The following is a 21721-nucleotide window of genomic DNA, read 5'->3' on the forward strand; positions in this document are numbered from 1 at the left end:
CCATCCAGCCGTTTGTTTTACCGGAGACTTTGCATTCGTCATTGGCTGAGTGAGTACCACCGTGCCGTGTGGCACAGCGCTGCCCCCGCGACCCTGCACCTCACCAGGCCCCGTAACCCGCCATACATACCTACTCCTCACCGGGCCCCGGGACAACCAACCCCCCCTACCCACGGAGGGGAGAACCAACATCCAAGCTGCTCCCTGTCATCGCTTCCGGGATCCCCGTCCAGAGCAGCGGTGGTATCACAACCTCACCACAACCGTGGGTGGCGTCAAGGACAATATCCCTAAACCCAAACCACCCCCTTTCACTCACGGGCGAGGAACGCCGCTCGAGTTCCCGGGATCCGGCCCACCGCTCGAGCCACCACCGAGCAGCAGTAGCCGGACTCGAGCAGTGGGTGAGTGCAGCGTCCCCTCCTCCGCCCGCGACATGTTCGTGGTCGTAATCATGGATACCTAAGCTACTGTAATGTCCTCCACATGAGGCAAGAGTCATAACTCATCAGATAACCATGGATACAACTCTAAGCCACGCACTATCACTGTTTGAGTGAATATAACCATGGATACCTAAGCTGCAATGCCCTGCACATGAGGTAAGATACATGGATATATCAGGAGAATTATACTACATTTCTAGTTGGAGGAATTTGCTAATATTATTTTATTTATTTATTTATTTATTTTTTTAAATCAGATACTTTTTTATTAAAACAGAATACATACAACAGAATAACAAATCGGCATCCAAATTAAGTTTATCATATCTATTACCCCTTTAACTCCGGCTCCCGCCCCCTTCCCCGGCAGATAATATTATTATTACTACATATTAGGATAGGATCTTGGAAATGAGAATACCCCTTTATGACCTAGGACGTACCTATACAGTTTGTCCACCCATATCCTGTCCCCACCATTAACTTGAGAACGGTGGCAGCTATAGGCATAGAAGTGGTGTCTAGGTATAGCAAAGTAGCCATGCGCTACGCAATGAAACCACCTATAGCGCCACCTTGTGGAAAACAACGGAGTTAGCATTTTTATCTCAAACGGAACGAGATAGTGAATTAAAAAATTGTAGGGCATCATCAATTCAATACGAATCGACACCTTACATACAGAAATGCTATGATCTGAAACCCATGACCCCCCAATGCTGGTCACGCATATGGCGTTCATTTAACTTTGATGCTCAAAGTGGCCCCCGTCAGCTGCAATGCACATCTGGACTCTGCACAGCATACTGTATCTTGCTGCACGTTGTAAAATATGGTAGGTGACACGTTTGCACAAGCATCTGTGATACGTCATCATAGGTCCTGCAATGTTGGTGGAGGGGTCGCATATGTGAAGCCCCTCACATTCAGGTCGCCTCAGGGTCTTCACGGGCTGGAACTCTTCTGGCAACAGGTATGTCAGGTTGACTTCAATAGAACTCGTGACACCAATCTCGGTTTTGCGGTCAGTGGGTGACCGCCACTGCAGTTTAGAGAGCACCTGGGGCTGATGGTAAATGCAATCTGGTGTTATGGCCTCCCGAGAGTGAGGCTGGCCCCAGGGCTCAGGTGTAAGTGTGTAGTACCACAGGTCGCAGAAGAACTCGCACACAGGCAGCAATGTCTTTCAGGGTTTTTACTCACTTTCTGGTGGTAAAGTGAAGCAACCTGCGCAATGCTATGATTAACCAGGAGGGGAACCAGGTATTCTTCAGGCCAACGTAGGGGTGATTGCTAACTCTCCTTCCTAGCCTTTCTAGTTTTGATGTGACCATTGACTTGGAGTGCTCCGGGATCACCCAGGGAAGTTGCAACTGCCTCTTCTCCCCTTTCTGGCCCGTTTGCTGACAGCGTGGACCAAGTAATGCTGGCTGCTTGCCTGTTCTTATGGGCCCCCTCGTTGCTGTTGATGCCGCAGGCTCTGTGTTCGGTGAGGTACATCCAGCACTCTCGCCAGCAGGTTTAGCAGGCCAAGTAGATGGGTTCCTGCTCTAGGGACCTGTTTCCCTGTGCGGGCCTGGCCTACCGGTGGTCCCCTTACACAGCCACCTCTTCACTAGGTGGTTTTCAGGCGGCCCCACTGGGTAGCCGTTCTTCCCCCACCAGCAGCCACTACAGGTGCAGGGTCTGACTAGTGTTCGATCACTTGTATCGGCACCTCTGACTCGGCGCTCCACTCCTACTCCTCTGACTGCCACTGCACACTCCCCAGCTTTCAGTCCCACTAGCCGAGACGCGGGGGCTCCGCCCCCACCTGGGTCTGCCCCAGGGGTCCCCTCTAAGCGGTGTGTGTGTTCCTGGGTACTACGTGTCTGTGTGTGTCCTAGTCAGCCTTTGGGATTACCTGTTTGTAGCCACCCAGGCGTGGGTGCAGTACTCAGTGGCGACTGACCAGGTCAGGGGCGCCACACATACACCTGCTGTTTGATGTGATCTCACAGAAAAACGTCCAGTGGGGTCAGGTCAGGTGAGCGTGGAGGCCACTCCACACAGCCACCATACCCAATGACTTGTAGGAAGGTCTCCATGAGGTATCGATTCACGTCCGCAGCCTTGTGAGTTTTACACGTTCTAATCATAGCATTTCTGTATGCAAGGTATCGACTCGTATTGAATTGATCATGCTTTACAATTTTTTTTCAATTCACTTTTCTCTCTCGTTCCATTTTCCAGATAAAAATGCTAACCCCGTTTGTTTTCCACCAGGTGGCGCTATAGGTGGTTTCATCACGTAGCACATGGCTACTTTACTATACCTAGAAACCACTTCTATGGCCTATAGCTGTGGCCGTTCTCAAGTTAATGGTGGTGGACAGGATATGGGTGGACACTCTGTATGTCCTAGGTTGTATCTGTCACTTTAATGCAAGTTTGCATTATTCCTTGCACCTAGCTTCACGTCTGCTGATCTGATCTGCAGACAACAGGAGCGGGTGGATCAGAGATCTCCGATCCACCTGCACCTGTTAACTGGTTAGTTTGCGCTGTTGAACTCTTGTCAGCGTAATCTAACACACTCCAGCGAGGATTGCGCTGTTCCTCGCCACCATCAGCGGCCCCGTGACGCAATCTCAGGACCGCGGGGGGTCAGCTAATGCCTCACTTCCTGTGAATGCCCGCAGAGCAGCAGCACTAACAGGAGATCAGCGTTTCTGATGGTCCGAGGGATGCTGAAGTATCGCTCTGAACAGCAGAAGCAATCGGAGTGTGCAGGCTTCATGTCCCTAAGGAGACTACTAAAATCAATAAAAAGTAAAAAAAATAAAAAATTGAAATATGGAAAAATAAACTAAAAGTTCAATTTCTTCCCTCTTTTGCTCCATTGAAAATAAAACAATAAAAAGCAAAACAAAAATACACACATACAGTACTTGGTATCATTGTGTTCAGAAATGCCCAATCTGTCAAAATATAAAATCAATTAATCTCCTCGGTACATGGTGGGGCGAGAAGTTTTTAAATGTCAGAATTACGTTTTTTTTGTGGTTGTTTTTTTTTTTTTTTTTTGTTCACCGCAACACTGCGACAGGCGATCAAAACCTCACATCTACCCAAAAATGGTATTATTAAAAACGATAGTTCAAGACTCAAAAAATAAGCCATTACTGAGCCCCAGATCCTGAAAAATGAGAACGCTACGGGTCTTGGAAATGGCGCCAAAAAACACAATTCTTTTTGACAAAATTTTGGGGGGGTTTTCACCATTTTAGATAAAAGTAAAACTATGCAGGTTTGGTATCTACGAGCTTGCACCGACCTGGAGAATCATAATGTCAGGTCACCTTTACCATATAGTGAACATGGTAAATAAAAAAAACCTAAAACCATCGTGGAATTGCACATTTTTTTGCAATCTCACCGCACTTGGAATTTTTTGTCTATTTTCCAATACAAAATGGGGTAGAATGAATGGTGTCATTCAAAAGTACAACTCTTCCTACAAAAAACAAGCCCTCATATAGCTATATTGATGGAAAATAAAAAAGTTATGGCTCTTGGAAGAAGGCGAGGGAAAAGACGAAAAATGGAAAATCCCCGGGTGGTAAAAAATGTTAAGTTGCATTTAGACTTACTGGACCCAAAGCAACATAACTTAGGCCACCACCCTGGTCTTGGTTCAGGTCACCATGGGCTGGAGATGGACTGGAGGGGGTTGGGGCTTATTTTGTTCCTTTACTGCTCCTGTCGAATAACCGCAGGCCATGTCCTCCTTGCTCTTGTGGTATCTGTAGAGCAGGGCTGGTCTTGAGCCTTCACTCTTCTTATGGGGGAAGCACTATCCTCTCTTCCGCTGGTGTTTGTATGGGTTACATCGATGATTTATAAGCCTTGTGGGCAGATATATTATTCATTGCATTATCTCTTGTTGCGTGTTTTGTAGATATCATAACATCAATCTTCATCCCCTGGTGGCCATGTTGTATCTGTTGCTCTCAAAGTAAATGAATTTGTGGATTTCTATCTGTTGCTCTTTGCTTTTGAGGAGCCTATAAGTGAAAGCCATAAGGATATAAGGCATCTATCTAATGGATTGCTTATCTCTCACAGATAATGAATTCCACAAACTCCTAATCTTCTAAACTTCTCCAGGGAATCCCTTAATCTTTTAAAAGTGAAAGTTCTTTTGGAAATCCAAATCTTGATTGGCGTCTCGTAAATTCCTATCCTTTTGAAGCCTTTTTCCTTTTGTTCCTTGCTTCTGGGAATCTCTCAGAAGTTTGTCCTTTTTAGGGGCGTTTTTTATCTTTATTGTAGACCTTTTGATATGTGAATTCTTAACCCTTCTTCTCATAGAGGATAATTTTGTTTAAACTTTCCAGCAGCTGCCTGGCATTGAGCTGTTTTTCTTTTAATATGTAGTTAATTGAGAATAACCCACATGTTGAAGGTTCTTGCGATATTTTGTTGCTCTTTCGCCTTTCCCATGTGGCTTCTACTGTTTGATTTCGATGTAACTTGTACATGGTGGAAATCTGAGGCAGCAATACAAGTATATGCAGTCCAGGACATATAGAATAGCCTGAAAAGTGTCTATAGACCATGCATGAGCTTTGTAACAGGCCAGCATGAAATTCTTCTCATTGAACCCCCTGACTCTGCAATAAAACCATTCCATATATGAAGATGCTTTTTTGTCTGTTGCCCCTATCACCCATTTACCGGCCCCCATAACCCTATGTACCATATCATAACCATCTTGTATTACTTCCCATATGGGTGAGCTAAGTTTTCCTAGATTAATTTTTCCGATTGGTATTGAACCCTTATCTACAAGCATGGCAGGATGTCTACAAGAACATGCATGGGCATAGTTGGGTAGTTGGGTCAACCTGTTGCCCTAACGTGTCTCTAAAGAGAACCTGTCCTGTTATTTTGACCACCAAAACCCCTCCCAATAATTTTGTGTTCATGCCTCCTCATTTTTATAATGGAATTGAACCTTTCATCTCCAAGCATGGCAGGATGGCTACAAGCACATGCATGGGCATAGTTGGGTCAACCTATTGCCCTAATGTTTTTCTAAAGGGAACCTCTCCTGTTATTTTGACCACCAAGACCACTCCCAATAAATTTGTGTCCATACCTTCTGTTTCTGGTCAAATAGGAGGTATCAGTCAAGGTATAGAGTCTTTGAACCCGTCCCCCAGGCTTGATCGATGGGTCAAAGTGTTCCCGACATCACGATTGCAGACTTTCTTCACCGACTGTGTGTTAAGTCTGTCAATCACCAGGGCTTCCTGTATAGTGCGCTAGGGAAGCAAACCAGGGAGATGGCAGGCCGGGCACATGCGCCAAACATATGTGTTTGTGCGCAGCGTGACGTTGGGAACAGTTCAGCCCATCAATCAAACGCTGTGGGCAGTAACTCGAGACTCTGAAGCTTGACCGCTCCTCAGGATCCAATGCCTCACACTTGACTGGAAGCAGATAATTGGAATAAAACGGGCAAACACAATAAAATTATTTTTTTACAGAAATGTAGCAGTGATTTAGCTTTAAACAGGTCTTCCCATCTCCAAGATCCTATACCAATATGTAGGAGGTGTAGTAATATCAGCAAATACCTCAAATTAGAAATGTAGTATAGTTTTCCTGATTCACTATGTCTGTTACCTCATGTTCAGGGCATTGCAGGACCTTAGGTATCCATGGTTACAACCACGAGCAACTAACTGTGACTATGCATGGTCATAACCATGGACACCTAAGGACCTGCGATGCCCTGCACATGAGAAGTGACATTGTGAATCCGGAGAACTATACTACATTTCTAATTGGAGGTATTTTGCTATTATTATTATTATTATTATTATTATTATTATTATTATTATTATTATTACACCTACTATATATTGGGATAGGATCTTGGAGATGGGAAGAACCCTTTAAGTTAACGTAAGGAATAGAGATTGAAAGACTAATACAGGGCTGTTTAGGAGGCCAAAATGACATGACAGATTCCCTTTAAAACGACTGTCACCACATTTTATTATATAAACGTCATACATTATGTAGATTTCTTAAACCTTTTATGAGGCTGGTGTACTTACAGCACTTTGAAAATCCATGCTAAAAAGGTTGTACAATCCTCATGTTAACTTGAGCATTTTATGAGCTACTCAGACAACCCCCTTCTTGACCACTATGTTCCCCCAGGTAAAATAATAACACGTATATTCACCTTCAGTGTCGGCATTGGCTCTCCAGGGGCTCACGTGACATTGACACATGATCCCTGCAGCCAATCAGTATCCACTTCACTCTACGTTCTTTTGGACGTAATTGAGATCCGGAGGAAGTCAGAGCTATAGTTTCCTTCTCACGTTTTCTGGATATCTGATTTGTCCAAAGGAGGGGACAGTGGAATGGTGGCTGATTGGACACAGGAATCACGTGACATAACAATGTTACATGAGCCCCTGGAGAGCCTGTAACACTGCTGAAACGGCGCTGGTATAGGTATTATTAATTTACTTGGAGGTAACATAGGAGTTGTCTGAGTGACGGACAACCTCTTTAATATCAGTGTAATCCATTCTTATATGGATTTGCAAAGCAAGTACACCAACCTAATCAGGTCTAAGAGATCACTTTAATAATGTACGCAATTTGTATTGTGAAATCTGGTGACAGATCCGTTTTTAGACTCTCTAAATTGTGACTGAAGCCCTAATTTAATAAATCCTTTCTTCTTTTTCTTTAGGAACAGCTGTAAAGTGCAGAGTTATGAAGGCTCAAGTTTGGTGTTAGATGTTTGTACTCAGGTGGGTAAGACTAATATCTTGTGAATTTCTAACTTGCAGCCATTGAATCCTGCTCTCTGTAATTATCTCCTTAGTGCAAGTTCCTTTAAGTTTATGGCGGAGCTTTTAAAAGGTTATTTCCTTTCTATAAATAAAGGTTCTCGCCTCTCTACTGTAGAAGATAGGTGATATATTGCAGATCGGTGGGGGTGCGACCAGGGCTGTATTTTGCCTTCGTGCTGCCCTAGGCACTTTAAGTGGTCGCGCCCCTTAGTGACAACGTAAAACTGAGTTTTCGCACACGACATCTGTTTAAGGCAGATCTACTCTGTAGCACACTTTAAAAAGTATCAATAAGAAACGAACCCCCCCCAATGGGAATCACCACAGGCACATCAAAACATAGCATGAGTATAAAATATTCCCACCACACCGTCCCCACTTATATACTGTGACTGTCACACTGCCCCTAATAAACTACACACTGCCCTCCCTTATAAACTACTGTATATCCACCACACCTTCCTCGATTATGAAATATGATCTGTACATTGTGAGGAGGGAGCAGCATGATGTGAGGACAATGTCCCATGCATGCTGCCCCCTCTTCACAATGTCCTATGCATGCTGCCCCCTCCTCACAATGTCCCATGCATGCTGCCCCCTCCTCACAATGTCCCATGCATGCTGCCCCCTCCTCACAATGTCCCATGCATGCTGCTCCCTCGTCACAATGTCCCATGCATGCTGCTCCCTCCTCACAATGTCCCATGCTTTCTGCCCCCTCCTCACAATGTCTCATGTATGCTGCTCCCGCCTCACAATGTCCCATGCATGCTGCTCCCTCCTCACAATGTCTCATGCATGCTGCCCCCTCCTCAGTGTCCCATGCATGCTGCCCCCTTCTCACAATGTCCCATGCATGCTGCCCCCTCCTCACAATGTCTCATGCATGCTGCCCCCTCCTCAGTGTCCCATGCATGCTGCCCCCTTCTCACAATGTCCCATGCATGCTGTCCCTCTCCATGAGCTCCTAATGCTGCCTTCCTCTTTTCCATAATGAGACCTTCATGTTGCCCCACTCATGCTAAGACCACCACACTAACGCTTATGCTGAGACCCCCCACACACACACTACCCCACTCTTGATATTGACTCCCCTACATTGCTCCACTCCATACTGATCCCACACATGCTGCCCCTTCTTCACAATGAGCTCCCAATGCTGCCCCCTCTTATTCTGAGTCCTTACACTCCCCCCACCCAATCGATTTTGTCATTGCACTATCCCTCATCCCTTGTCCTTTGTCTCTAGCATTAGCCCCTCTCTCCCACTCCCCCAGCATCAGCCTCTCTCCCCCAGCATCAGCCTCTATCTTCCCTCAGCATCAGCCTCTCTTCCCCAGTCTCAGCCTTTGCCTCCCCCCAGCCTCAGCCTGCCCCAGTCTCCGCCTCAGCCTCCCTCCAGCCTCCCTCCAGTCTCAGCCTCAGCCTCCCTCAAGTCTCAGCCTCCCTCCAGTCTCAGCCTCAGCCTCCCTCCAGCCTCCCCCCAGTCTCTGCCTCTGCCTCCCTCCAGCCTCCCCCCAGTCTCTGCCTCTGCCTCCCTCCAGCCTCCCCCCAGTCTCAGCCTCAGCCTCCCTCCAGTCTCAGCCTCAGCCTCCCTCCAGCCTCCCCCCAGTCTCAGCCTCAGTCTCCCTCCAGCCTCCCCCCAGTCTCAGCCTCCCTCCAGTCTCAGCCTCTGCCTCCCTCCAGCCTCCCCCCAGTCTCTGCCTCTGCCTCCCTCCAGCCTCCCCCCAGTCTCTGACTCTGCCTCCCTCCAGCCTCCCCCCAGTCTCTGCCTCTGCCTCCCTCCAGCCTCCCCCCCAGTCTCTGCCTCTGCCTCCCTCCAACCTCCCCCCAGTCTCAGCCTCTGCCTCTCTCCAGTCTCAGCCTCTGCCTCCCTCCAGCCTCCCTCCAGTCTCAGCCTCTGCCTCCCTCCAGTCTCAGCCTCTGCCTCCCTCCAGTCTCAGCCTCTGCCTCCCCCCAGTCTCTGCCTCTGCCTCCCTCCAGCCTCCCCCCAGTCTCTGCCTCTGCCTCCCTCCAGCCTCCCCCCAGTCTCTGCCTCTGCCTCCCTCCAGCCTCCCCCCAGTCTCTGCCTCTGCCTCCCTCCAGCCTCCCCCCAGTCTCTGCCTCTGCCTCCCTCCAGCCTCCCCCCAGTCTCTGCCTCTGCCTCCCTCCAGCCTCCCCCCAGTCTCTGCCTCTGCCTCCCTCCAGCCTCCCCCCAGTCTCTGCCTCTGCCTCCCTCCAGCCTCCCCCCAGTCTCAGCCTCTGCCTCTCTCCAGCCTCCCCCCAGTCTCAGCCTCTGCCTCCCTCCAGCCTCCCCACAGTCTCAGCCTCTGCCTCCCTCAGTCTCAGCCTCTGCCTCCCTCCAACCTCCCCTCAGTCTCAGCCTCTGCCTCCCTCCAGCCTCTCCCCAGTCTCTGCCTCTGCCTCCCTCCAGCCTCCCCCCAGTCTCTGCCTCTGCCTCCCTCCAGCCTCCCCCAGTCTCAGCCTCTGCCTCCCTCCAGCCTCCCCACAGTCTCAGCCTCTGCCTCCCTCCAGTCTCAGCCTCTGCCTCCCTCCAACCTCCCCCCAGTCTCAGCCTCTGCCTCTCTCCAGTCTCAGCCTCTGCCTCCCTCCAGCCTCCCCCCAGTCTCAGCCTCTGCCTCCCTCCAGTCTCAGCCTCTGCCTCCCTGCAGTCTCTGCCTCTGCCTCCCTCCAGTCTCTGCCTCCCTCCAGCCTCCCCCCAGTCTCTGCCTCTGCCTCCCTCCAGCCTTCCCCCAGTCTCTGCCTCTGCCTCCCTCCAGCCTCCCCCAGTCTCAGCCTCTGCCTCCCTCCAGCCTCCCCACAGTCTCAGCCTCTGCCTCCCTCAGTCTCAGCCTCTGCCTCCCTCCAACCTCCCCCCAGTCTCTGCCTCTGCCTCCCTCCAGCCTCCCCCCAGTCTCTGCCTCTGCCTCCCTCCAGCCTCCCCCCAGTCTCTGCCTCTGCCTCCCTCCAGCCTCCCCCAGTCTCAGCCTCTGCCTCCCTCCAGCCTCCCCACAGTCTCAGCCTCTGCCTCCCTCCAGTCTCAGCCTCTGCCTCCCTCCAACCTCCCCCCAGTCTCAGCCTCTGCCTCTCTCCAGTCTCAGCCTCTGCCTCCCTCCAGCCTCCCCCCAGTCTCAGCCTCTGCCTCCCTCCAGTCTCAGCCTCTGCCTCCCTGCAGTCTCTGCCTCTGCCTCCCTCCAGCCTCCCCCCAGTCTCTGCCTCTGCCTCCCTCCAGCCTCCCCCCAGTCTCAGCCTTTGCCTCCCTCCAGCCTCTTCCCAGTCTGCCTCTGCCTCCCTCCAGCCTCCCCCCAGTCTCTGCCTCTGCCTCCCTCCAGCCTCCCCCAGTCTCAGCCTCTGCCTCCCTCCAGCCTCCCCACAGTCTCAGCCTCTGCCTCCCTCCAGTCTCAGCCTCTGCCTCCCTCCAACCTCCCCCCAGTCTCAGCCTCTGCCTCTCTCCAGTCTCAGCCTCTGCCTCCCTCCAGCCTCCCCCCAGTCTCAGCCTCTGCCTCCCTCCAGTCTCAGCCTCTGCCTCCCTCCAGTCTCTGCCTCCCTCCAGCCTCCCCCCAGTCTCTGCCTCAGCCTCCCTCCAGCCTCCCCCCAGTCTCTGCCTCTGCCTCCCTCCAGCCTCCCTCCAGTCTCAGCCTCTGCCTCCCTCCAACCTCCCCCCAGTCTCAGCCTCTGCCTCTCTCCAGTCTCAGCCTCTGCCTCCCTCCAGCCTCCCTCCAGTCTCAGCCTCTGCCTCCCTCCAGTCTCAGCCTCTGCCTCCCTCCAGTCTCAGCCTCTGCCTCCCTCCAGTCTCTGCCTCTGCCTCCCTCCAGCCTCCCCCCAGTCTCTGCCTCTGCCTCCCTCCAGCCTCCCCCCAGTCTCTGCCTCTGCCTCCCTCCAGCCTCCCCCCAGTCTCTGCCTCTGCCTCCCTCCAGCCTCCCCCCAGTCTCTGCCTCCCTCCAGCCTCCCCACAGTCTCTCCCTCTGCCTCCCTCCAGTCTCCCCCCAGTCTCAGCCTCTGCCTCCCTCCAGCCTCCCCCCAGTCTCAGCCTCTGCCTCCCTCCAGCCTCCCCCCAGTCTCAGCCTCTGCCTCCCTCCAGTATCTGCCTTTGCCGCCTCCCCCCCGCATGCGCAGATCTCTGGTCTGCATTAGAGACACTCCCACGCTCCTTATGAATCCACTTACCTGCTCCAGTGCCCGCCGCCATCTTCCTGGCTCACGTGAGTATCCTCTTCTGACACTGGCTTCCATCACGGCGTCCTCCGCGGCGTCCTGCTGCGAGCTCTGCATGTGACGTCCACACAGCAGTGGACGCAGCACAGAGGAAGGAGCTGATTGGCGCGCGCCTGTGACCCCGGAAGTGCAGGCGCCGGCAGTTCCGGGGTCAATCAGCTCCCTGTGCTCGGCGGCCACAAAAAAAAAAATGTAAAAAAAAAAAAAAAAAAAATTTTTTTTTTTTTTTTTTTTTTTTTTTTTTTTTTTTGCTGCCAGAGGGTGCCGCCCCTCACAATCTGCCGCCCTAGGCACCGGACCACGGGTGCCTAGTGGTAAATACGGCCCTGGGTGCGACCATTATCCCCACCAATCTCAAATAGGTCTTAGAAATGCCTTGTTGATATTTTTTCCTTATGGGACTTCCGAAAAAATGAAAAGTCCTGTATTCCGCCATCTCCATCATTCCCATATATTTGAAATGGAGTGGTTCTGTAGGGCCCAGTTACAGAGCCCTGCCTTTAAGATCACAAGGGATCCCTATGATCGGTAGGTTATCCCTAGCAAATGGGATAACGTACTATTTGGGGAATAACCCTTTTAAGAGTTATGCACCATAGAGGCAGACTATATGGCTGCTGTGGGGCCCTTGGAGATATCGGTCCGATCTCAATTGATCTCTTCCCTTTTGCTGTTGGGTAGTGTGTGTGTGTGTGTGTGTGTGTGTGTGTGTCCTCCCAAATCAGAGGAACTTCTCAATAACAGGAGCCCTGAACCTGCTGCTTTAAAGTTCTTTTTACAAGACCTGTGAATCGGATGATCTTTAGTTTGGAGGTTGGGTTGCACAGAGGGGCTCTGCATGCTGGTGATTTTGGCACGTCAGAGCATACAGACGCTCAATGCGCAGTGCAACACAAGAGTAACAATGGGAAATGGTGTAGAAGGAAGGCCCTGGCAATAGGGTAATTACAAGAGGTGTCCCCCCTCCCTGAGTCTGTACCCTACACTCCCCTAACATCCTTATATGGGTGCCCCCCATCGCCATAACACACACACACACACACACACACACACACACACACACACACACACACACACACAAGTCCTCACTTACCCTGAACTCACCCTGGCTAGTGAGAAGGCCAGTGAGAACACTAGTCTCACCGCTGCAATAGTACAACATAAGGTAAGGGAGACAAACAGATGGAAAATAGACACAAAAAAAGGAAACCCTCCAAGCTCCTCCAAAGCCACTAAACACCACAACTGCAATAGTCACGACTCCTCAGCTTCTCCCAGATACTGGCTCCTTACAAACTGGGTCAGCAGAGAATGAGAATCTATATCTGATGTCACATGGTAAGACACATGACTTTTTTTTTTTTTTTTTTTTTTTTTTTATATAATGGAGTGGTCTGATAAGAGCTGCACCTGAGATTAAGGCTCCAAAGAACAGCCAGATAGGAAAGAGTCCTTAATTCCTGCAGCACTAAAAGAATGTAGTTTCACTGAAATAGAAGTTGTAGACCTGTGCATGATAGGGTGTTGTGACCTTCTGATCCCAGACTTGCCAGAGGTCTTGTCACAGCTTCTCATACAGCCAGATCAGATACCCACACTTTGCACTGACGAGGGGCAATCACCCCGAAACACCGTGTCTGCAAATTGGGATTCTGATTCGGCATATATCCCAGGTCATATGAAAAGGCTTGTTAAAAGGCCAATTTTGACTTTTAGGATTGCTGCTTCCAATAGGTGGTGCTAGAGTTTGTCCCCTTTCCTGGAGAGACAGTCAGAGAAGGACACACTCATGACAGTTTCAGCTTTTTATAGACCTTTTACCCCCCCCCCCCCCCAAACAATAAAAAGCAATATTTAATTTGAATCCAGTTATTGAACCGTCCATACTCCATGCCAGGAAGAGGCCGCAAAAGCCATTGTAAACTGAAATTTTACATTTTTTTTCCAACAGCAAGAAGATGGTTCCCCCAGCATTGAGAAGAGAGAAGGTCACGCTACAGATGAGGAGAAGCTGGCATCAGTTCCAGCACCTAAGCCTATGGGCACTGGGGTCAAAAGTCAACAAGAAGATGAACAGGAATTCTTTGAGTGCCCCAGTGACTCTACATCAGGTATTTAGACTGGATTTAGCGGAGGTATAATTGTGTCACTGTGGTGTTTGCCCTGTGTAACCACTGCCTTACTGTTTGCTTTTAGGATTGGGAAAGCCATCATCTTTGGAGGTGTCTGAGCCTTCACCACAAGTGAGTATATATTGAGAAGGTGATACTTCCCATATTAACTTAGTGGGATGAACCAAACCTCAAAGTGCAGGGATTATGGTCTATTTATTTTATAGGTCATACTACTGTCGCGGGCGGAGGAGGGGACGCTGCGCTCTCCCACTGCTCGGGTCCGGCTGCCGCTGCGGCTGCTGCTGCTGCTCGGTGGTGGCTCGAGTGGTGGGCCGGATCCCGGGGACTCGAGTGGCGTTCCTCGCCCGTGAGTGAAAAGGGGATTTTGATTGTGGGGGTCTTGATTATTGTCCGTGACGCCACCCACTGTTGTGGTGATATTGGTGACACCACCGCTGCTCTGGACGGGGATCCCGGGAGCGGTGACAGGGAGCAGCTTTGTTGTTAGTTCTCCCCTCCGTGGGTAGGGGGTTGGTTGTCCCGGGGCCCGGTGATGGGGTAGGTAGGGATGACAGTCAGGTTACGGGGCCTGGTGAGGTGCAGGGTCGCGGGAACAGCGCTGTGCTGCACGGCACGGTGGTACTCACTCAGCCAATGATGAAGACACAGTTCTCGGTAAAACACACGGCTGGATGGACGGGTCCCACAGACGGCTGCGGTGTTGTTTTCTCCCGGCAGGTTGGTGGTGACTGCCTTTCCCTGCACCTAAGTAGTTTGTACGGCTCCAATGGGTTCCCACCGGTAACCCGCTCCCCGGCTTGGATATGGGCCGGAGGAGCCCCTTTTGCCCGCAGGCGCTGGCCCTGAGAAACTGTTGCCGTGGCGGTGTCTCTCTCACTTGGTTGGACTGTTGCCTTCTGTCGGGACTTGGCTGTTAGGAAACCCAGGAGGTTCCCTTCACTAACGAATTTGGCAAATTCACGGCGACTCCTAGCCTTGCCGGGGTCCGTAAGCCCCTGCCAGATGGTGCTGACTTATCTTCGTGTACCGGTCCGGTACCGCGGGGCCACCGCCCGTCCACGGTCCTTACGGTAGACTCCAATCGGCCACTCCTGCAGACGGTCACCACCGTCTGCCAACCTTGCTGATCTGTCCGGGCTCCAACCCGGACACCTGCCGTGGCTCAGCACACTTCTACTCGCTGCACTTAACTCTGCTCTCAAGCTCTGCCTGAGCTAAACTCACTAGTTTCCTGCCTCCAGGACTGTGAACTCCTCGGTGGGCGGGACCAAACGCCTGGCTCACCCCCTGGTGTGGACATCAGCCCCTGGAGGAAGGCAACAAGGGTTTTGTGTTCTGACTTTGATGTGCCTGCTGGGAGTGTGGGGTGTGTTGGTGTTGTTCTCTGTGGCCCCTGGCTTGTCCAGGGCGCCACATTCCCCCTTAGTTAAATGCAGACCGTCCGCGGGCTGCCCGTCCATCACCGGTTTTATTTTCACCAACTGAAAAATAGAAAAATGTAAACGGTAACACACATACAAGTATATTAACATCTTCCCACATCGGGAGGTACTCTTACTTAAAACGTTATGGTAAACGGTTACGGCTTCCGCTCTCTCCCACCCAAGCAACCTGGCCCTGATGCTGCCCCTAAGCAAACAGGCAGCACCCCTTGACCCCAGTCCTGCACAAATTGCCCGAGCGGGTTCTGTCCTTTTCAGGGGACCCACATCCATGGGGAGCCCCTGAAAGCCCCAGAGGATCGCCACTGGTTCCGGTGGTGGCTGGGCCCCAGCCTGCTCCACTGCGGGCCCTTCCTCCAATCTGCCTCTCCGGAGGCAGTTACGGTGGAAGCTGTAACAACATTTTTATTTACAAGCCACTAAGTTTGTGGTTGCCTTGCAAGTTCTCAGGCATGTTCATAGTAGTTTCTATGCAAAGTGGTGAAGGGGGTCCCAACAGGGACCAGTTGCCGGCTACGACCGGTTCCAAATCACATTGCAGCAAATCAGGTGACATTTCACGGTGTTCATCGGCTTTCATTCATTTTCAAAAACTTTTCAACTTTCAAAACAGTACTCTGGTGGTCCCAACGGGGACAACTTTTAGGCGGAGGACCGCCGACATCGGGACGGCTACCACCGGAGGGGGTCTGCCCACTCAGGGACCGAACGGTACTTCGGGTTCTCTTTCCACATGCAGTGCAGCCCCGCACCACTGATTGCTGTTGGGAATGGTGGTGGAAGCAGCGTACTCGGGATCTCGTCCTCCATCAGCTGCACTCTCTCCGGGTCCCCTGCTGCGGTAGCGATTCCTGTCTCCCACTCAATCAAGGCTGGCTCTGGAATTTGGGTGGCTTGATCACGGCGCGACACACCCGCGGTGGCCCCTTGCTCGCGGGCCCACACCACGGCGACCATCCTGCGCATTTCCGCCTTCCAATCTAGTAACTGCTGCAGGCTCTGTGCCCTCACCTTGAGGCAGAACCGGCCCAGCTCCCGCTCCAGCCAAGCAGCGGTCCTGGCGGGGAGCTCACCTGGGCCGCAATCTTCGAAGGCTACTCCGCCTCTCTTCCCCCAGAGCTTGGATGCTCCAGCGGTGGGCGCTTCCGTGCTCCAGCCCGGGGACGCCGCCATCTCTGCATCGGTTTCTCAGCAGCCTTGGCTACACACGGCTGGCCGCCATTTTGTCCCCCTAAGTTTCTTTCCGGCCCCTCCTTTACAGGGGCGGGGTTTTGGCCTTCGCGCCTCCACTACTCGAGGAGATGCTCGAGCGGGAATTCTTCACGCCCAAGATGGCGGCTTTTCAAATTTTCTGGCCGGACACCTCCGGCGGTCACACAAGGCGCACTTCCACCAGTCGGTAGAACGGTAGGATCCTGTTCATGACGCCAAGTTGTCGCGGGCGGAGGAGGGGACGCTGCGCTCTCCCACTGCTCGGGTCCGGCTGCCACTGCTGTTGCGGCTGCTGCTGCTGCTCGGTGGTGGCTCGAGCGGTGGGCCGGATCCCGGGGACTCGAGCGGCACTCCTCGCCCGTGAGTGAAAAGGGGATTTTGATTGTGGGGGTTTTGATTATTGTCTGTGACGCCACCCACGGTTGTGGTGATATTGGTGACACCACCGCTGCTCTGGATGGGGATCCCGGGAGCGGTGACAGGGAGCAGCTTTGTTGTTCTCCCCTCTGTGGGTAGGGGGTTGGTTGTCCCGGGGCCCGGTCATGGGGTAGGTAGGGATGACAGGCAGGTTACGGGGCCTGGTGAGGTGCAGGGTCGCGGGGGCAGCGCTCTGCCGCACGGCACGGTGGTACTCACTCAGCCAATGATGAAGACACAGTTCTTGGTAAAACACACGGCTGGATGGACGGGTCCCACAGACGGCTGCGGTGTTGTTTTCTCCCGGCAGGTTGGTGGTGACTGCCTTTCCCTGCACCTAAGTAGTTTGTACGGTTCCAATGGGTTCCCACCGGTAACCCGCTCCCCGGCTTGGATATGGGCCGGAGGAGCCCCTTTTGCCCGCAGGCGCTGGCCCTGAGAAACGGTTGCCTTGGCGGTGGCGGTGTCTCTCACTTGGTTGGACTGTTGCCTTCTGTCGGGACTTGGCTGTTGGGAAATCCAGGAGGTTCCCTTCACTAACGAATTTGACAAATTCACGGCGACTCCTAGCCTTACCGGGGTCCGTAAGCCCCTGCCAGATGGTGCTGACTTATCTTCGTGTACTGGTCCGGTACCGCCGGGCCACCGCCCGTCCACGGTCCTTACGGTAGACTCCAATCGGCCACTCCTGCAGACTGTCACCACCGTCTGCCAACCTTGCTGATCTGTCCGGGCTCCAACCCGGACACCTGCAGTGGCTCAGCACACTTCTACTCGCTGCACTTAACTCTGCTCTGCTCTCAAGCTCTGCCTGAGCTAAACTCACTACAGTTTCCTGCCTCCAGGACTGTGAACTCCTCGGTGGGCGGAGCCAACTGCCTGGCCCACCCCCTGGTGTGATCATCAGCCCCTGGAGGAAGGCAACAAGGGTTTTGTGTCTGACCTCGGTGTGCCTGCTGGGAGTGTGGGGTGTGTTGGTGTTCTCTGTGGCCCCTGGCTTGTCCAGGGCGCCACACTACAATTTGCAGATCACAGCCTGTTGTGCTTTTATATTGAATGATACGTAGTGCAAATGATACTGCAGCTGTAGGGACATATTGGATATCAGCCGCCAGATCTGCCCTATGGATTATTTTTGTATAATTTATTATTTATAAATTCACATTTGCACAATATTGTGTCATGCTCCTAAAAGAATACAGCCTATAAATCCACCACTGCACTGGAAGAAGCACCTGCAAATTCTCAATTAAAGGTGTTAGGATTCCTCAATGCCTGTGTACTCAAGTGAGATCATAGGAAAAGGAAAAGATAATAAAGCACCAAAAAATACGTAAAAATCCAAATTCATTCAAAAAGTCCATAAAAAAAAATACACAAAAAAGGAAGCATCTTAAAACCTTACGTGTTTCAGACTCTAATTAGTCCTTACTCCTATGATTTAATGTGTTTTATGTGGATTCATAGACTTTGTTCTATTATGATTATGGCACAATAGCCTGTGTACGTGAAGTTATAGGATGTGGTTTGTTATGATGATTGCACAGTAGTCTGAGCACGTGGATTTATAAACTATTTTGATCATGGCCTATAAATCCACATACACACTGGTTCTATGATCAAAATAGAACACAGCCTACACACACACACACACACACACACACACAGACACACACACACACTGGTTCTATGATCAAAATAGAACACCGCCTATAAATCCACATACACATTATGGTTTTATGATCAAAATAGAACACAGCCTATAAATCCACACACACTATGGATCTATGATCAAAATAGAACACAGCCTATAAATCCACATACACAATATGGTTCTGTTCTTTTTTTATCATTGAACCATAGTGAGTACCTGTATTTATTTATAGGCTGTGTTCTATTTTAATCATCACACCATAGTGTGTTTTATGTGGATTTATAGGTTATGTTCTTTTGTGATCATTGTATTTTATTCATTTTATATAGTGCCATTAATTCCACAGCACTTTACAGACATTATAATCCCTGTCCCCATTGGGGCTCACAATCTAAATTCCATATCACTTTGTCTTTCAACATACAAACTCCTTGCAGATGATGTGTTTTTTTTTTTTTTTTTTTTTTTTGGGGATATGAACTCAGTACACCAGCGCTGCGTAGCAACAGTGCAAACCACTGAGCCACCATGCTGCCCACTGCACAGTGCTAACCATTGAGCCACCATGCTGCCCACTGCACTTTCTAACCACTGAGCCACCATGCTGCCCACTGCACTTTCTAACCACTGAGCCACCGTGCTGCTCATCATGGCATAATAATGTGCATGTGAATTTACAGGAGGAGTTCTATTATGATTATGACACAATAGTATGAGTCTAGTTTTATAGGCTGTGTTCTCTCGCGATTGTGGCACAATAGCTTGATTATGTGGATTTATAGGCTTTTATGATCATGGCATTATCATGTGTATATGTAAAAGGAGTCTGGGGCGGTAACTGTGGCCGAGGGGTTAACTCCAGTTGTCTGCGCCCCGATCCTCCTCATACAGCAAGGGGGTAGGTGGTAACGGTGGTCCTGGCTGGGTGTGTGGTCTTTTGGGGTGCAAGTCATACCTTCTGTTAGGTCGCCTGTCGAATCAGGATCCATCTACAGGGGTGTCATTGACAAACACTCTGATTTTTAACAGTCTTTTACTGAACATTAGGCAAAGTTCTTTCATCACAACTTTAGAAGTGATACAGTGGGCACCTTTCCTATGTTATACCTCACTTTAAGGCTCACTTCTTCCTTAACCTCTATGTATCCTGTGGAACGGCGCGTCTAACCTTGTCCCTCGTCAGACACTACTCTACACACTGAAGTAAGATGGAATCTGCCATCATTTCCTAGAGACTGCGTCCTCTCCTTGTAGGCTACTCCCACAGCTTAAACCTTTCCTATACACAGTCTCTACAAGCACTATCTAAACCGGCCACTAGATGGCAACATATCCCACAAACATTATAATTTACATTCCTACATTACTCTGTGTGAATACTTCACCTTACTTTAAATTGACACATCCTATTAGGAGTGCGTGGTTGGTGTCTTCAGGGACAGGAGCATATGAGCTTGGCTCACCCTCTTACATATACGCGGATTTACAGGCTGTGTTCTATTGCAATCATAGCACCATAATATGTGTATGGTTTTATAGGCTGTCTTCTATTGTAATTATGGCACAAAGTAATAAAGGGACAAGATGGGATGTGGTATTTTATAGTCTTCTATGAAAGCACTTTCGGGACCTTGGGTTAGACCATTAAAGGATTTTTCCCATCTTAAAGATCCTATGTAGTAGGTTTATTATTAATAATAGAAAATACCTCCAATTTAAAAATGGAGTAAAGTTCTCCTGATCTATAATGTCGCTTACCTCATGTTCAGGGCATTGCAGGACCTTAAGTATCCATTGTTTAAAGTCTTCTACATGTTACAGAAAAGTGAAAAAAAAATAACACTTTCTTATATACCATGTTTTTTTTGTTTTATAAGACGCACTCCAAATTTAGAGAAATAAAAAAGGTAAAAAAAAAATATGGGGTGTCTTACTGGGGGATGGGGCGCAGCTGCGGTGGTGGAGCGAGGTCACAGGAGGCAGGGGCGGTGCTGGAGTAGGGCGATGCTGCGGGCAGTGCAGCAGGTGTCCCAGATGCTCTCTGAGGGCGCTGTGAGGCAGGAGGACTATCCAGAAATGGTTGGTGGTACTGGCTTCAAAAAAAAATGGCACCTGGAGTCGGCGCATCCACTGATTTGAGCCATTTGCTAAATAACAAGCTGAGATCTCATCTGCGCACGCGCAAGCTCCGGGCACCATTTTCCTTATGGCCTCTGCTGGGAGATCAATAGACCGGAAGTGGCGCATGTGCAGATGAGATCTTGAGCCGAAAGCTCAATCTGCACACGTGCCAACTCCATGATCCCTGCCTCACCGCCCACAGCGAGCACAGCCCGACATCAGCATCGACACAGCCCGCAGCATCGTCCCTGCCTCCTGTGACCCTTCTCCACTATCTCCCGGAAGCTATATTCAGCTTATGACGCACCCCACATTTTCCTCCCAATTTTTTGGGAGGAAAAGTGCGTCTTATAATCTGAAAAATATGGTACATTTTGGTTTGTTCTTCACCCCCTGATCATTCTGATGCCTGAATAATCTACTTATCTCCCTAGCTCTTGAGAGACACTATAAAAACAAGTACAGAGTCCCATAACGAAAAGGCAAACTGCCCCTCTCCAGGTGCTAGTCAGCACCATCCTACACCAGACCACATAGGACATTATTATTATTATTATTATTATTATTATTATTATTATTATTATTAATATTTATTATTATTGCGCCATTTATTCCATGGCGCTTTACAAGTGAGAGAGAGTATACGTACAACAATCATTAACAGTACAAGACAGACTGGTATAGAAGGAGAGAGGACCCTGCCCGCGAGGACTCACAGTCTACAGGGATGGGTGATGGTACAATAGGTGAGGACAGAGCTGGTTGTGCAGTGGTCTACTGGACTGAGGGCTATTGTAGGTTGTAGGCTTGCTGGAAGAGGTGGGTCTTGAGGTTCCTCTTGAAGCTTTCCACGGTAGTGGAGTCTGATATGCTGAGGTAGAGCGTTCCAGAGTATGGGGGAGGCATGGGAGAAATTAGGACTGGTCCTTGTTTTCCCGTCTCCATTGTATAATGCTCTTGCTAGTTCCCCAGTCCATGCACAGTATTCACATTGCTATAGCAGTTTAGAGCATTATTAGTGGTAATATTTTTATTAAAAGTACAAATAAACCCTCTAGAATCCCTAAAGAGTTTTTTATTTTTAAATAGTCCCCCTTCTGTAAAGTGTGTGGGTCCCCCCTTCTGTAAAGTGTGTGGGTCCCCCCTTCTGTAAAGTGTGTGGGTCCCCCCTTCTGTAAAGTGTGTGGGTCCCCCCTTCTGTAAAGTGTGTGGGTCCCCCCTTCTGTAAAGT

General features: G+C 50.3%; 1 protein-coding gene across 4 annotated transcripts in view; it reads left to right on the plus strand.

The window, feature by feature from the left end:
• Window positions 1-21721, plus strand: part of TACC1 (transforming acidic coiled-coil containing protein 1) — a 156569-nt gene that overhangs the window by 113498 nt on the left and 21350 nt on the right. For all 4 annotated transcript variants that reach the window (XM_075346378.1, XM_075346376.1, XM_075346379.1 and 1 more), the window contains 3 exons: window positions 7210-7270; window positions 13461-13620; window positions 13706-13752. In XM_075346378.1, the coding sequence (XP_075202493.1) occupies window positions 7210-7270; window positions 13461-13620; window positions 13706-13752 (268 nt within the window). The remainder of the gene's footprint in view (window positions 1-7209; window positions 7271-13460; window positions 13621-13705; window positions 13753-21721) is intronic.

Source organism: Anomaloglossus baeobatrachus, chromosome 4, assembly GCF_048569485.1.
Source record: "Anomaloglossus baeobatrachus isolate aAnoBae1 chromosome 4, aAnoBae1.hap1, whole genome shotgun sequence".
Classification (NCBI taxonomy): Eukaryota; Metazoa; Chordata; class Amphibia; order Anura; family Aromobatidae; genus Anomaloglossus; species Anomaloglossus baeobatrachus.